The 16,908-nt window shown below is 37.3% G+C and overlaps 1 protein-coding gene across 7 annotated transcripts in view; it reads right to left on the bottom strand.

Annotated features, from left to right (window-relative positions):
- Positions 1-368: 368 nt before the first annotated feature.
- The window catches only part of SMARCA2 (SWI/SNF related, matrix associated, actin dependent regulator of chromatin, subfamily a, member 2), a 124,413-nt gene continuing 107,873 nt past the window's right edge, over positions 369-16,908 (bottom strand). For all 7 annotated transcript variants that reach the window (XM_040539934.1, XM_040539932.1, XM_040539938.1 and 4 more), the window contains 5 exons: positions 7,714-7,819; positions 6,826-6,927; positions 3,581-3,713; positions 1,907-2,049; positions 369-1,280 (listed from right to left, as the gene is read on the bottom strand). In XM_040539934.1, coding sequence (XP_040395868.1) covers positions 1,245-1,280; positions 1,907-2,049; positions 3,581-3,713; positions 6,826-6,927; positions 7,714-7,819 — 520 coding nt within the window. In that variant the 3' untranslated portion in view covers positions 369-1,244. The remainder of the gene's footprint in view (positions 1,281-1,906; positions 2,050-3,580; positions 3,714-6,825; positions 6,928-7,713; positions 7,820-16,908) is intronic.

Genomic DNA, 16,908 nt, shown 5'->3' with positions numbered 1-16,908 from the left:
GAAGCCTGGGGACATACATTTCCTGGAAGAAAAAGAAAACAAACCATTTATTTTATTGTTTAATCACCTTAGTTGTAATTAGGTAAGGAATTACACTTTTACTTCAAGTTATTATTTTATTACTTCAACTTTATTTTTATTTTAACATGTCTCAAATGCCTTCTCTTCATCTCTGAAGATACTTCTGTGGTGATAAGAATGAGTTCTTATTTTACATACTCTGGACAGACCACAGTGGACCTCTCTACAGGAAACATTCTTGTCCTCCCATCACTACTATAAAAAAGATTTTTGTGGAACTCATAACACAGGACTGTATCTATTAAGCTAAATTATCTTTTTATTATGAAAGCACCAACACCGCATTCTTCAAAATTACTGGAATTTTATTTGCCTCAGGCTTATGACTTGCAACCAAAGACATTGTGCAAAGAAAGCAAAGATTAAGTACACTTTAGGGAAAAGGTGATAATCCACATTGGTAACATAGAAGATCAGTCTGATGAAAGAAGCCATCCATTACACTATATAGATTGCAATATTCAATAGCATTTTTCAACCCAACTTTTTTAATCAAGGAGAAAAAAGTTAAGCAAAGTTTACAGTAGACAAATTTGATACAATTCAAAAAGCATTTTTCTTAAGATCGTCAAGCATAAAGTGGAAAAACATAAATGGGACAAGATGGATGAAGGCTAACTACTGTACAATTATAAGCTATTAAACAAAGTTGCATATATGTACCACAGTGTAAAAAAAAAAAAAAAAATAGTACAGAACAAATAAAAACCTTGAAAACTGCCTGATGAAAAATAAAATAACCAGTGACTTTTAATGGCTTCTCCTGGTTATCAATGCTACAAAAGACTTTTTTTTTTGTCTCTCTGATGCCACTGAAAAACTTCCTATCAAATGATAAAACCAGGCACAATTAAACCATTACCAAGCTAAACCCAGCCCATAGAAATATACTACCAACCCACATTTTCCATCAAAAGCTTTTTTTGTTGCTTTATTGTTAAGTCTTTGAGGCCCATTTGGTCACAATATGTTACATTTTTTCCTTTTTTACACCATGATATCATATGTTTGTCTGGCACTACCCTAAAGCTAATTTATAGAGAATGAGAATACAGAAACAACCCAATGTCTATTTGACAAAATGAATTCACTGGGCATAAAATAGGAGAAGGGAGAAGAGAAGGGAAGGGGGTCAGTTCTGCCAAGAAAATAAACCCTATGGATCACTCATCATCACTTCCGCTTGCTTCCGACTGGTCCTAGAGGTAAGAGACACAAGACAAGTCAGAAATTCTTTGCCAGCTATTCTGTGGAATTTGTTAAAGAAGAAAAAAGAAAGAAAAGGGGAGAAAGATGACAATTAAACTCACAAATCAAGATAGCCTTAAGAAATATACTGTTATCTAATATTTCTCTTTCATGACATTTAATTCAGTTGCTGCAGGCTTCTTTAGAGAAGAAAAGACACTGTGTAAGGAAACACCAAATTTTCTGTCTACACGGACATTTAAAAACAACTGAGAAGAGGTCTGCTTTCATTTGTTCCATTAAGAAGAACCCACCAAAAAAAAAAAAATTCAAACTAAGAGTTTCTCATTTGGGGATGAAAGCAAACAAACCATGAGGCTTAAAGTTACAAAGAAAGTAGGAACAACTCCAAGAAATAAGCTCCAAACTTCTTAGACTTCTTGTCTTTCAGCACAGGGCCCAGATCTCCTAAGCACACCCAGATACAGTTAACACCCTTGCCAAATTCTCTCAGGATAATGAATACACATTAAATACGTGCTTAAGCATGAATAGGTGAGAATTCTGACAGCAAGCAAGACAGGGTAGAGACGTAATCACTGCAACCACTTCCACAGTCTCAGTGAACGAAACTTACATTTTCATCTTGATCCTCATCACTATCATCATCACTCACAACAGGTTTCGCTTTTGCTCGGCTTTGCCTCTTCTTGCCTTTCCCTTTCTCCCGACTCTTTTCATCCTTCTTATTCAGCTTGATTTTGACTTTCACTGATTTTGCTGCAGAAAGTAAAACAACATATATGAATGCATTTTTTTTAAAAACAACGTAGCCACTCTTCGCTAATTCAATAAAATAACTACTGAAGATCACTTATCAACTTCTAAGTGCTGTCTCTATTCATGGAAGTTCTCCCCTGGTAGCAACCTGAAAAGGTACTTTCTCTGTTCTTTATCTGCACTGTGGAACAATCAGAGGTTTTGCTTTTATTTCTCTGCTTCTTGATAGTTATAACAATGATTTGTATTAAGCCATAAACAACTTGAAGTTGACCATGTGCATCTTCTTTTTCATTTTCAGAATGCATGGTGTCCACAGGTATTATCTGGTTTTGTGAGGAGATGCACACCTGAAAATACTTTCTTATTTGCACATAGACATGTATATGATTTGTACAAGCAATCAATTGTGTTATTTTAGACCACAGAAATGCCATGCGAAGATAACACATTTGGAGTATACACCTTTCTGAAGGTCATGTTAAGTGTCTGATTTCCAAATGAACTGCTGAAATGTCATGTTTTGCAGAACTGCTTGCTGTACTTGGAAGAGCAGTTCAGGGCAAAGTACTATACTTTCTGTAATAAGACAGATTGGGTACCTGGAGAGCATGGGTAGGAGTACTGAGTGGCATAAAGGGGGAATAAAGGATGCCTCCTTTTCTACTACATCATGTCTGATTCTGCAGGGACTTCATGTTTGGTGGTTATGTTTCCACTGAGGAAATCTGAACTGACAAGGAGACCTGGAAGACAGTACTGAGATTAGGCCCTTTGTATGGGCAATCCTGGCTCCATTTTGGCCATCAGTATGCTACGACAATTTCAATACACTAGTTAATCAGTGGAACAGGACATATGCAGCAGATTAAAATTCAAACTAGAAGCAAAAGACAAATATTTTCACCTAGAGGGATAATATATTGTCAGAATATTTCAAGAGGGGATAAGAGGTCTCTTCTTCGAAGACATGCTCCAGTTTTTCCTGCACCAAGCCCTGAATTCCAGCCTAACTTTATGCCCAGCCCAGTCTTTTCTTACAGATGGGCCCTCTGAAGAATTGGTGTCACCTCCTACTTCTGAAAGAATCTGGAGTTTCACTTCACTCCTCTCTCACTGAAGAATATTTGCTACATCTTCTGGTTCTTAACTAGGTGATGATTTTTGTGTGTCACATCATGCCTGAAAGGTTGACCACCTATGAATAAAGATTGTATCTAGCATTTGCAGGTAGTTGTAATTAAAAATAACATGAATAGGATCAGAGGGTTTATCAACACTTAAGGCCAGTGAGACCTGCTCCCACAAAGCACTTCTGTGATTTGTTTCTGGCTTAAAAGTAGTTTACTATACTCTATCAAGTACAGCAATAACACAAAGCAACAAGAATTAAGCTGAACGTAAACACCCAAAGCAGAAAACTTTTTAAGAAGTTACTTTCTTTCATAGAAAATGGATTCTTACAGCAGAAACTAGAACAACTAATTACCCTTACATATACTTTATCTTCTCTACCTAGCAGGGGACTCACATTCTGACTCCGACTCATCTTCATCATCATCATCTTCATCATCATTGCTTTCATCCTCACTTTCCTCTTCTTTGGCAATCTTCTGTCGTGCACTTTTGAACACAGACTGAAGAACAATGGAATCCTCATATATCTACGATACGAATGCAAATCTATGTCAGAGCTGTAAAGTCAAGCAACATCAAAAATTCACAGTATAGACCATAATTTCTGGTGCAAATCCACAGAATATATGTCCTTTTCAAATTACAAGTAACACTGCTCATTGCATGCATTTTAAAATAAAAGCCAACATTAACTTTTGGCTTTCTGAATGAAGAAATTTGTCAGTGACTCACAAAAATAGAATTCTTAAAATATATTACATTTTAAATGTTCAGTTAGAGCATTTTTCTTTATTGTTTTTATTACCACAGGAGCTATTCTGTATTTTCATTAGATTATAACAGTCTTGAAAACCTGCCAATGTGACAGTCTTCAGCAGTAAGCATCTCAATTAAAAAAATGAATTAAAGTCTAACAATATACTTGATAATGTCAAATGACTAGCTCTTGTGTTAATTATCCTTAGTTTTTTATATTTTTTTTTTCTGAAATCCAAAGTGGCTACAAGGAAAGTAGTTTAACCCAAGCAGATCATCCCTTCCTTCTCCTGAGATCTAAAAAGACTGAAATATCAGTGCGTTCTAAACTTATCGCCTGTTCTTGAACACAATGTAACCTTGTTAAGTATCTTTCACAAATCAGATTTTCCATTTAACCTCTACGATTTTTTCTACATTTTCAATTTAGCCTCACATCTACAAATGAGAGGACTACATTTGGTTTGCAATGCATTTCTCAGATTAGCATAACAGAAGGCTATGGCCTTCTATAGGAATGCATACCATAGTCTTCCTAATTAACTGAGGCTTCATAATCATCTTAACAAAGAAGCTTATATATTTTGCTTTGTAAGATGTCAGATGCCAAGCACTGGACAATTCAGCGCTGAACAATTAAGAATAGTTAACAGAAAGGTACAGAGTCATAGACTGTATTTCGTTTTCTCATCGTCCTGCGCTGAACTACCTTAGCTGCCACACTATTCCTTCTGCTTAATTAAACACTTTCTTGTATAAAGGGACATCCAATAATTGCAAGAAAGATAATGGAGGGAGTTTTGGTGGCCATTACAATCTGTACATTAAAACTGATAAAAACACTAATATTTTACAGGTTCAGTAAAATGAATTAAAAAAACTCAGTTCAGATTACTTTATGTGAAATACGTAATTTTTTTTTCAGTTGATTACCAAGTCCACTTTAGAAAAATTCCCTCTCAGTGTAGATTGTTCCACATTCTTTAAGTACTCCCATGCTCTCTGTTATGAGATGTTTGACTGCTCTTGAACATGGTAAAAGTTGTTTGTTGACACCCATAATACATAATGATTATGAATGTTTTAAAATAACTTTTTTTCCTTCAGTTGTGTGACATGAGTATGCTGTTAGACCCCAGTTTTTTTTTTTTTCCTGGAAGTCAAATCATTATTGATGTTGTCTTATACCTACTGTTTATAAAGTGTGCTATCCTTAGAAGCTCCCTGAGTTCCTCTCAAGTGTGATTTCTTTTTCTGTCCCATAGGCCTAGCATATACAATTGTTCTTAAGAATTGCTCTTTCAACTAACTTTGCTGTCCTTTCTCAGACCAAACACCTTTCTAAGACAAGAATAGTCAAGGAAGAGTACGGGATTCTATTTTTAACTCCAGACACTACATATTTAACAACTTGCTATGACCCAGACTTTTTAACAAAATTTCCTAGAGAAATGAAGTATTTTTAGTTTTTTTAACCTTCTTAATTTGGGATTATCTGTAGATATTCAGTAGCTAGTCTGACCCAGAAAAGACTTGGGGGCTGCATCAGGAAAAGCTATGCAAATAAAAGATTTCTTATTCTGACGAAAATCCGATTCCAACAGGTATCATCAACGGAACAGCCGTGACAGTGGAACTTCCTTCAAAATGAGAAAAGCAGTGACAATGGAACTTCAAACTATGCAAATTTTTAAGACAATTTTTTTTTTCTGTTTCAATAGATAAATATTATTTTTAACCCCTTGCATGTCTGGTTTTTTTTTGTTTGTTTTTAGTGCACACACAAATAATCTAGTTTACTTAAGTAAACTGGTATACTGGTATGCCAGAGCAAAGGTAGAACCAAACTATCACAAAGAATATAAAGTAACCTTAAAATTGGAGAACTGCTGCAGAAATACCCCACAATTCATTGGAAATAAAAATTAACATAGAGAACATAGCAGACAAGCTTTAAAAACAAACAAACAACAACAATAAAAAACAACCAAAAATAAGGAAACAGAACAAAGCAAAAAACTTTTATACCAGTTATTTGGGTTTCGTACTATAAAAAGTAATACTAACTCTGGTAGTTAATGTTGCTACGTTACAATGGAAAATAATTCTGTAAAACTGTGATACAGGTTGGCTTATTTCCAAACAGCAACAAGATCTACTGAACATTTCTACCCATTCAGGATTGTTCCTGTCAATTCTAACACCTCCCACTGTGTGAGACAAATTTCTCATCTGTCATCCAGATTTTGTAGTCAGCATCCTTTAGTGTCAGCATCTTCTGTTCCAAATTCACAGCACTACACACATTCATTTGTGTAAAACATTTAAGTTGACAGATTTTGCCCTCTAAACCTCTAAGACTCAGCTGGGATTCATTATTACTGACTGTCAGAATGGACACTGATCTTTCAAAAAAAAAAAATCCTTGCCAGAGGGTTCAGAGAATATAAAACTTTATACAGAAAGCTTTACTGCTGGACAGACCTTGAATTTCTATCTGCCACTACTAGAGCTGAAGTGCTCACTACTAAGCATTTCACGTATATCTGGTACTAAACCATACTGTTACATCTTCTCCTTCTGTCATCCACTCTGGTAAGCCCAAGCTGATGAACACGAACAGTCATTTATTATAGATTCAAATGGTTCTGCAGCAGCTCTGAACTACATACAGATCAGAACAAACTGATCTCAGAATCAGACTCCAAACCAAATTCACTGCAGCTGTGACCAGAGGACTCTGGATAACTGTAAGAATGTGGACATTTTTCTCTATTTAAAATAAGAATTCAAACACAGGGTTTGTAGACATAAATATAATAAACATAATAATTATTTAAGAACCGAAACTCTTATCCTTAACACACAGAAGTTCAGTCAGACCTGTGATCCCTCCAGATTGAACGTCTGAGCATTGTGACACAGCAACATGACATCCTTCTCCAGGTCTCCAAGACTCCGATACTTATGATTGCGAATTCTTTCCTGTTGTATTTGTTGAAGAAAATGGGAAGTATGGAGGGGCAATGGTACAGAGAAAAAACAGCAGACAGGACATTAAATTAATATTTGATTTCAATACATCAAAAACTTTCTCTTTTAAAACGCTACCTCAGCAAGCATCATGACAACTACCTGTTTAAAACAAACAAAGGAATGCTAAAATGTACCATAAAGATATTACTCACAAAATCACACCATGGTAATAAAAGCAAAAATCATGCAATTTCTTTGTGGAGTGTAAGGGACAAAAGCCACAGAAATTGAGCTCTTCTGATAAAAGACTTTCCAGTTTCTTCTTCCCAGCACAGAAACAAATAAACCACGACATGAATGAAACTCAAATAGTTTCAACATCACCTAATGTGCAACAAGTTGCTTAAACCCCATCTGCCAAACTGTTTAGATCTAGTCTAGCTATTCCAAGACCCTAGTTTAGGGATGTCTATATTCCCCTACAACCACTACATTTTTGCAAAAAAATATTTTTTACTAAAGATTTCCTTATAGATTTGCGATTGGTTCTTTAAAGAAAAGACAGATGTCATCTCTGAAAGTGATATTTATGTCACTGCTACATTTTGAAATTACAATGATATACTGCAATATAAATGAAACAAAATCCATTACAAGGGATTTAACACTGCTTGAAGTACAAGCCACAAACAGAGGTACATACAATATTCATGCTGTAATTTTAACACTGAATGCATATTTGCCCTGTCTAACAAAAAGAAATGTAGGAACCTCTATAATCCAGAATGATCCTACCTTAATTTTTTTGAAGTCCACTGGTTTCCTAATCAATTCATAATACTCTGGTAGTTCTTTCCTAGACGGGAGCTGAATGAAGACTTCACTTAGCTGCCGTCCAGAACTGTTGAGAAAAACAAACTTGCGATGTTAAGAAATTACTACAATTCCCTCCACACAAACCCACAGAGAAGAAAAAAAAAAAAGAAATGTTTCTTTCAAAGAATTGGAAATTGACATATGGATTATTATCATTAATAATAACATAGTAATTTTAATTATTTCATAAATAGAATTATTATTAATAACAACAATTGTAATAATAGAGATAATTGATTTACAATTTAATACAAATCCTTGTGCTGTTTTCCTAACATATCACCATTACAGGAACACATGTGACCTCATGGAAGCAGGATCAGGACTTGACTCTGAATTCTTTAGTGGTTTGCCAAGTGCAGTCTTACCCTTTTCTTCATTTTGTTTTTTAATTTTTATCATGTCTCTTTGCTGTCACTGTAAGTTTATCTCCTTCTTGATCATTTTATACTTGTTTTTTTACATCCTAGTCATAGCACACCATTTGTTTATAGAATCATAGAATCGGTAAGGTTGGAAAAGACCTCCAAGATCATCTGGTCCAACCATCACCCTACCACCAATACCTCCCACTAAACCATGTCTCTAAGCACCACGTCCAGCCTTTCCTTAAAGGCCCCCAGGGACAGCGACTCCATCACCTCCCTGGGCAACCTGTTCCAACGCCTGACTACTCATTCTGAGAAGAAATGTCTCCTCATTTCCAACCTAAACATCCCCAGCTGTAACTTGAGGCCATTCCCTCTAGTCCTAACACTGGTTACCTATGAGAAGAGGCTGACCTGCAGCTCCGCACACCTTCCTTTCAGGTAGTTGGAGAGAGCAATAAGGTCACCCCTGAGCCTCCTCTTCTCCAGACTAAACATCCCCATTTCTCTCAGCCACTCATCACAGGACTTGTGTTGCAGACCCTTCACCAGTTTCGTAGCTCTTCTCTGGACAGGGCCTTGATGTCCTTCTTCTAGTGAGGGTCCCAAAAGTGAACACAGTACTCGAGGTGCAGCCTCACACCAAAGCAGAGTACAGGGGGACAATCGCCTCCCTGGTCCTGCTGGCTACACTACTCCTGACACAAGCCAGGATGCCGTTGGCCTTCTTGGCCACCTGGGCACACTGCTGGCTCATGTTCAGGTGAGCATCGACCAATACCCCCAGAACCTTCTCCTCTGCACAGCTTTCCAGCCACTCTGCTGCAAGCCTGTAGCACTGCATGGGGTTGCTGCGACCAAAGTGCAGGACCCAGCACTTAGCCATGTTGAACCTCATCCCCTTGGCCTCTGCCTATTGACCCATCCTGTCCAAGTCCCTCTGCAGGGCCTTCCTACCCTCTGGCAGATCGACACTTCCCCCCAGCTTGGTGTCATCTGCAAACTTACTGAGGGTGCACTCAATTCCCTCATCCAAGTCATCAATAAAGATATTAAAGAGGATGGGCCCCAACATCGACTCCTGGGGAACACCAGTGGTGACTGGTTGCCAGCTGGATTTCACTCTGTTCACCACGACTCTCTGGTCCCAGCTGTTGAGCCAGTTTTTAACCTAGGAAAGAGTGTACCTGTCCAAGCCATGGGCTGCCAGCTTCTCCAGGAGACTACTGTGGGACACCATGTCAAAGGCTTTGCTGAAGTCTAGGTAGACTACATCAACAGCCTTTCCCTCATCCACCAGGTGGGTTGTCTGGTCATAGAAGGAGATGAGGTAATGGTCAGACAGGACTTGCCTTTCATGAATACATGCTGGCTGGGCCTGATCCTCCCAGTGGTCCCTCATACATTGCATGATTGCATTCAAGATCACCTGTTCCATCACCTTTCTTGGTACCGAGGTCAGGATGACAGGCCTGTAGTTCCCTGGGTCCTCTTTATGACCCTTCTTACAGATGGGTGTCACATTAGCAAGTCTCCAGTCATCCGGGACCTTTCTAGTTGAGCATGACCACTGACAGATGATGGAAAGCAGCCCAGCAATCACACCTGCCAACTCCCTCAGCTATACTGATTTCTATTATACCAGATGCTGACTGCTATCAGAATAACTAAATGTTACAATAAAGAACATTATTAATTCTCATTACTGAGTGTTAGGTTCCTGGGAAGATCATTCTAACTGTACTGAAAATCACTACTGTGATTTGTACTTCCTCAATCATCTGAAATAAATTAATAGGTTATGTAAAATCCTCTCATACTCTAGGAACATTTCCTATCATTTACAGGTGTTCAGAATTTCTAAGTTTTCCAGATTTCCTATTGCTAACCCTTTATTTATAGCTATTTTGACACTTACAAATTGAAGGTTTTTTCGTTTGTTTGATTGCTTTAAATCTTCTCATTTGTGGCTTCACAAATAATAGATGACTGTAAGTCACCTGGAGAGGAAATGCGTTAATGGTGCTTACAGGCTTCCTTTTTTTTTTTTTTTCCCCTCTGTGCAACATTCTTCTTGTCACATACAAAGCAGCAGAAAAAAGCTCTGATGAGATGAACTGTAATCCGTTGTGCTTAGCATTCACAAGCATTCCCTGCCATGTTCACATGCTTGCTTCTCTCATGACCCTGATTTCTCATTTCCACCTTTGGATGATAATTTAAACAAACCAAACCCTCATAGGAGTTGGACAAGGTGAAGGCTGCTGCCAAGTCTTCACCTCCACCTGAGCTTCCCTCTTGCAGTCACCCTCCATAACAGTGTCGTATCTTATTAGACACGTTAAATTGACACTGAAATACAGGTTAACTGAGGCAATTCTGCGATGAACAATATAAGGATGATAGAAAGCACTGAACAGCTCTGTCCTTTATGTAAATCATGAATGCCTACCATATCATAGGTACCTCTTAATGCCTGAGAATCTTTGGAGACACAAATTTGCTTAGGGAACCTGAAAGATCAACGAACAAGTAGGAATGAGCAGAATTTTCTCATTTCCTAAAGAGCTGTTGCTCACCTAATTCAAGATTTTTTAATGTTCTTATTTAGTTTTGGGACACTTTGACTCCTTATATACCTTGCATCAGAGAGAACAACAAATATAAATGTTTAAATCATAGCCTGCTAATCCGTGGTGTCGATTCAATATCCTTGGGACAACCTGGCACATAGAGTATTTTTCTCTCCAGTGCTAGCCTAGTAAATGACTCTTTCTCATCCTGACAACATTTTTTGACTTGCAGCAGCAGACAGTAACTGCCAGATGTCTCCTGGCAGTTGATGCAAGATCATTGCACATGCAAGCACACTTCTTGGTGCTGCTGCTGCACAAGGAGACAAGAAGGTGTACTGTGCATCTTGGTCAGGGAAGGTAATAGTCATGCCTATCTACCCTATACAGATGTTGGCGTAGACAACCTGAAGACCACTTGCACCTCACACTCCAAGCAGTTTACTAGCAACTTCAGTCAAGAGATCTAGTTTACTTGGGAAGCACCCTGTTACCAAAATATAGGAAATCATAAAATGACCAGATAATTGTCATCCCAGATGACAAGCCACTGTATCTGCCATCTCCTTAGAACTGATTCACATTGAAGAGTCAAATCGATTACTTTCTTACTTTCCCAAAGTGGGAGGTGTCTATATTATGGATTTAAAGGCACCAATCCTGTTAACGATCCCTGTCAGTGACAACATCATGTCACACGACAGAACTTGTCATCATTTCTGGCTGCCCTCTTAAAGAGAAACAGAAAGCAAAACAAAAGCAATGCATTAAAAACACACTACACAATTCACTAAATTAATAAACTACACAATTTACGAAATTAATTCCTACTCTTCCGGAAATTGAGGAATATATATATTTATATATATAGTAATACATTGTTAATAAAGGGAAGTGCTGAACACTCTCAGCTGCAACTGAGATCATTGACATTTTTTCTGAACCTATCAAACACTAAGTACTCTGAGAAATAAGATCTCTGGTGCCCAAATTGTTTCATAAATTTAAGTCTCTAGTCTCTATTCTTTATATGTAAAATGCGAGTAAAACATTGTGAAGAATGACAGCGCAATATTTTGAAAAAGTTGTGTGTCTGCAAAACATTCAGACTCCCTATACTCATAAGCATGACAGAGAAGCCCAGGAGGAATCTGGCCATGCATTAAGTGATCATTGCCCATCTTCTATACACAAGCCACAGGCACAGGCTCTGTGCAAAGCAAAGCACAGGAAAACAAAGCAAACCATAAGGCTGTAACACCATTATACAGCATACAGTAATGTATGTTCCTACGATAATAAGAAACATTAGGTTTACACCTTTTTATTTTTTCCTGTTATGTCCTATTTTCTGTGTGCTTGACTTGGCAAATTTTAAATGCTTTTAGTAAATCTGTACAATATACTTGTGCATAATATAGATACAAGCTAATCCTTTTACAATACAAAAAGTTGCTTTCAAAACTTTGTGCAATGTGGATTTGGTACGCAGAGGGACTGAGTTGTCACTGCTGTGTTTTAAACTTCACCAGCATTCTTCTAACAGAAATATCTATTTCAGAAAAAATACTAAAACACTGATGCTGGTGTTGCTTCAATTACACTTCAGATTTTTAACAGAAAATATAACCATCTTTAATCTCATTTTAGTATGAACAGCTGCTAATAATCTCCTAATTTTAATCAGACTTAAAAACATGTTGGGCATATTTGCCCTATTAAAAAAAGGTCCCGTAACTATATATATAACTATATATACATAACTATATATAGATAACTATATATATATATATGTTTATCTCATGGCTACATAATTCTTCCCCCTCCCTCTCCTTTTTACATATACGCACACACCCTTAGATTGTGTTTTATATGAAAAATTTAATGGTAGTAAATTATTAAAAAGCAATATCCTATTTTCAAGATATAAATCTAGCTAACTGTAGTTTGTTCACACATTCTATTAAAGGAAGAATGCCATAAAAAACCTTCAAGCTTTTGCCTGGTATAATTAATTACTGAGAATCATTTAAGGTCATGAGTGGAAAAAAAAAACATTAAGTGCATGAAATATGCAACAGACAGAAGACTAGTGCCCAATTTTGCCTACCCAGATCAATAACAGCATATTCTACTGTACCATTTTTATAGAAATGCCTCTCACAAAAAAATGTTACCTTCTGCTCCCTTTGTATACAACCACATATACTGTAAACTAATGTGATCTTTTCTGACAATCTCAGGTGGCTGTGTTATGGGTACAACAGGAGAAAATGAGTAATTATTAGTGGAACACTGATTTTAATCCTCATCCTCAGTTTTAGAAAATAATAACCACAACTGCCACATAAAAAACATGCGCAGTAAAAAAATCACTTACAGTTGCCTAGCAACTAGCAGGATACTTGCTGAAGGGAAGAAGGACCAGAATAAATTATTAGAGCTCACTGCAAATGAACTAAGAGTGACAGCTCACTGCTACTGCAGTACCTCAACACATCAGTCCTCTATGTGCTCACGTGCAAATACTTACATGGTATGCAAGCTCGTTAATAGATAACTGATCGTTTTTAAAAGATTTTCACTCAGAAAACTATTTATGCTCAGTGCTTCCAATTTGCTCTCAGTTTTGTCAAACTACTTACAAGGTACATTAAGTACATATTTCCGCTCATTTAGTCAGTATTATCTTCAGTAGAATTAAATGCAGAAACCATTAGGCCTAATTTATAAGTATCTGCTTTTGTACCTTTTTTCCCTGGCAGTATGTGGCCACAAACAAGCTGCTGCTCACCTGTCAGAATTTCTACTACTATCATATCTTTTTCTCTTTCGGAGTCAAAAAGGAGAGACAACTGCGAAGCTGAAACTGCGTAACATTCTCACATTTCTGGCAAATTTCACACTTTTTAGCAAACACTGAAATTCAGCAGAGAGTGCTTAGAATGAATGCTCACAACCAGAACTACCCCGTGCACAAACTGCACCTCCTATTCAAGTGTAACTAAAAATGATGTTTGTTAAAAACAAACAAACACAAATTGTGTGTGTGGAAAAATTAAGAGAGCATAAATACAGAGGAATGACCTTACTATGTGAAAACTTCAAACCACAATCCAGATAAGTATTTATATACAGTATATTAATATATATATAACTACTCATTTCTGTTAAATGTATTTAGCAGCTCTTCTTTTTTGGAATTGACTATAGTAATACATGGTGGACCTGTCCCTATCAATGAACTGGAAATGGGTAGAAATACTAATTCCTGATTTTGACACATGGCTATATACTCCATAGCTTGGGATTGGGTATAAACAAGAATTATTTCCTTTGCATGTTTGAATACTCAAGAGTACCAGTTGGCATAATTAATTACTACTTAGATCAGTAATGGCTAATTACATTACTCACCATTTTTCAACAGTTAAAAACTGGCAAATTCAGAAAACAGCTGGAAAAATTCTGAATAAAATCAATTTCAAATACACAGAAAAATACTCTCTCCCTACACCCTGTCAAAATTGGAATACTGTGGCCATTAATTTAAGCATTTTAGCTTTAATGAGGCAGTGATTGAAATACTAGGCATCACAGACAGACAAAGTCTGTTGCCAAGGCACAAAACATGGGTAGGACACAACAACCCCAGCCTCCAATTTTCTTATCAGCTTTCTTAAATGTGGTCAACTGCTACCCACAACAGGGCGGAGGCTTTGTGAAGCTAATGGGTATACCATGCAAGTCCTTACTTTATTTAAGGCTGATGAGCAGAGCAGAGAGGAGCTGAATAACGAATGTAAATCACTGCATGCAACTGAACTGTTAGGGTCCTGGGGCTCTTAAGTAAACTCTTGCTAGCTAAACAAAGCTCATGCAAAACAGCAGGTGCACCAAATTGGCACCTAAGCAGTTAATATCAAACTGATGTGAGGCAGAAGAGGACAACAGATTTGTACATAAATTGAAGGATTATGATTATCGATCTTTTTTTTTTTCCACTTAATTCTAACAATCAGGAAAGGGAAGCAAAACTTACAGCATGTCTTCCTCTGTAACAAAAAATAAAGGAACACCATAAAAAGAGGAAAAAATGGTTCTGGAAAGTAAGCATGCATGTGCATGATGCAAAATCAGCAGCTGGGGACTTGAGCATTTGGCATGCAAATTCCTTATTCACAGAAAAAGACATCGCTCTCCAGTAAAATTGTTCCTGCTTTCAAAAGGCTGAACTACGCTTCCTGAAAACATAATGTACATACAACACTAATCTCTGCATTATCCATTCCTAATTTTAGAGGGGATAGAAGACAGGTTAATATCATCAGAACTAGAAATGAGTGATGGTAATCTCAACTGATACATTTCAACTCACCCTCTTCTAAACAGCTGTATATAGCAAGATTTAAATGAGGTGCAAGATCCGTAAAGGCACCTAAGTACTAGTTTAAATGAAGCAGTAATTTCAACAAAATAACAAATTAAAATAAACTGAAATTATTTCAAATGGAGCCCGCAAAGGCAATGAATATATTTTACATTAGAGAATCAGGATCAATTGTGTAACTGGAAAGGTGTTTCCAGGTCCTTGAATCTAAGACCTTGGTAACAAACAATCACGCAAAGTTTTTTAATCAAGGAACAAGTCCTAAATCTAGGTAGGTTTTCCCATGACACTACTCCATACAGAAGAGTGTTTCAGAATCTTTTAGTTACCAACTTGAATATATTCCTGACTTACACTCATATAACCTTGTGACCACCATTCTGTATGTTATATAGTTCTATATTCTCCCTGTGTTTATGTTTTGTTTCCTAGCTGAATTTACTGAGAGCAATTTTTTCCCTTCTCATGTTGTGCTGTGAGAGGATAAACAAACCAACCTGTTTCTTCTTGCAAGACTCTCCCAAATTTGAAGTAATTATTTACACTTTCAATATAAACTAATCTTTCTTGAATGGAAGGTATTCAAGAACAGCAATCCAGCCACATTGATTTCATCACATATAATGACATCTGTATTTCCTCATCCATACTGGTAACAGTGTAAGGGCCAAGGTTTTTGTGTAGCTTTTTTTTGTGATGGACACATCACGGATAGATGGACAATACTGATTGCTCATACTTAACTTCGATCAATAATTTCTCGGTCTAGGTCTTTCGTTTTCTATAATTTCCACATAATGAGCTTCCAACTCAAGGAAAAGTTTCCTATTTTTAGTCTGTAACTACATTTTAATGCAGTCTGAGCTACATTATTTCATGCCAGTTCTTTGACTCCAGACTTAACTGTGTTCAGTCCTCCATAAATAACATGCTATATTCCTTTAATATTGATACTTTTGAACTTCATGTTTGGCGAGTACACTCCCCATTTTAAAACACATATATTATGATCTATGCCAACACCAACCTTTCAAGAACTTTTGTGGCATCTTCTTTCCAGTTTAATACTTTGTTGTTGTTAACACTGTCTTTAGTTACATCTCAATCTTTTTTTTTTTTTTTTTCCACTCAGATTAGAAAGCTCACTCATTAGATCTCCTCTTTCATCTGAGCTAATAATTTTCCTATTGGACCCTAACAAATGCTTTACCAAAATCATGGAATCATCTAGGTTGGAAGAGACCTCCAAGATCACTGAGTCCAACCTCTGACCTAACAAGTCCTCCACTAAACCATATCACTAAGCTCTACATCTAAACGTCTTTTAAAGACCTCCAGGGATGGTGACTTGACCACTTCCCTGGGCAGCCTATTCCAATGCCTAATAACCCTTTCAGTAAAGAAGTTCTTTCTAATATCCAACCTAAACCTCCCCTGGCGCAACTTTAGCCCATTCCCCCTCGTCCTGTCACCAGGCACATGGGAGAATAGACCAACCCCCACCTCGCTACAGCCTCCTTTAAGGTACCTGTAGAGTGTGATAAGGTCGCCCCTGAGCCTCCTCTTCTCCAGACTGAACAATCCCAGCTCCCTCTGCCGCTCCTCATAAGACTTGTTCTCCAGACCCCTCACCAACTTCACTGCCCTTCTCTGGACTCGCTCGAGCACCTCCATGTCCTTCTTGAAGCAAGGGGCCCAAAACTGAACACAGTACTTGAGGTGCGGCCTCACCAGAGCCGAGTACAGGGGGACAATCACTTCCCTAGACCTCCTGGCCACACTG

Source organism: Cygnus olor, chromosome Z, assembly GCF_009769625.2.
Source record: "Cygnus olor isolate bCygOlo1 chromosome Z, bCygOlo1.pri.v2, whole genome shotgun sequence".
Classification (NCBI taxonomy): domain Eukaryota; kingdom Metazoa; phylum Chordata; class Aves; order Anseriformes; family Anatidae; genus Cygnus; species Cygnus olor.
The sequence above is the reverse complement of the archived record's forward strand: the minus strand, read 5'-3'. Positions and strand labels throughout refer to the sequence as shown.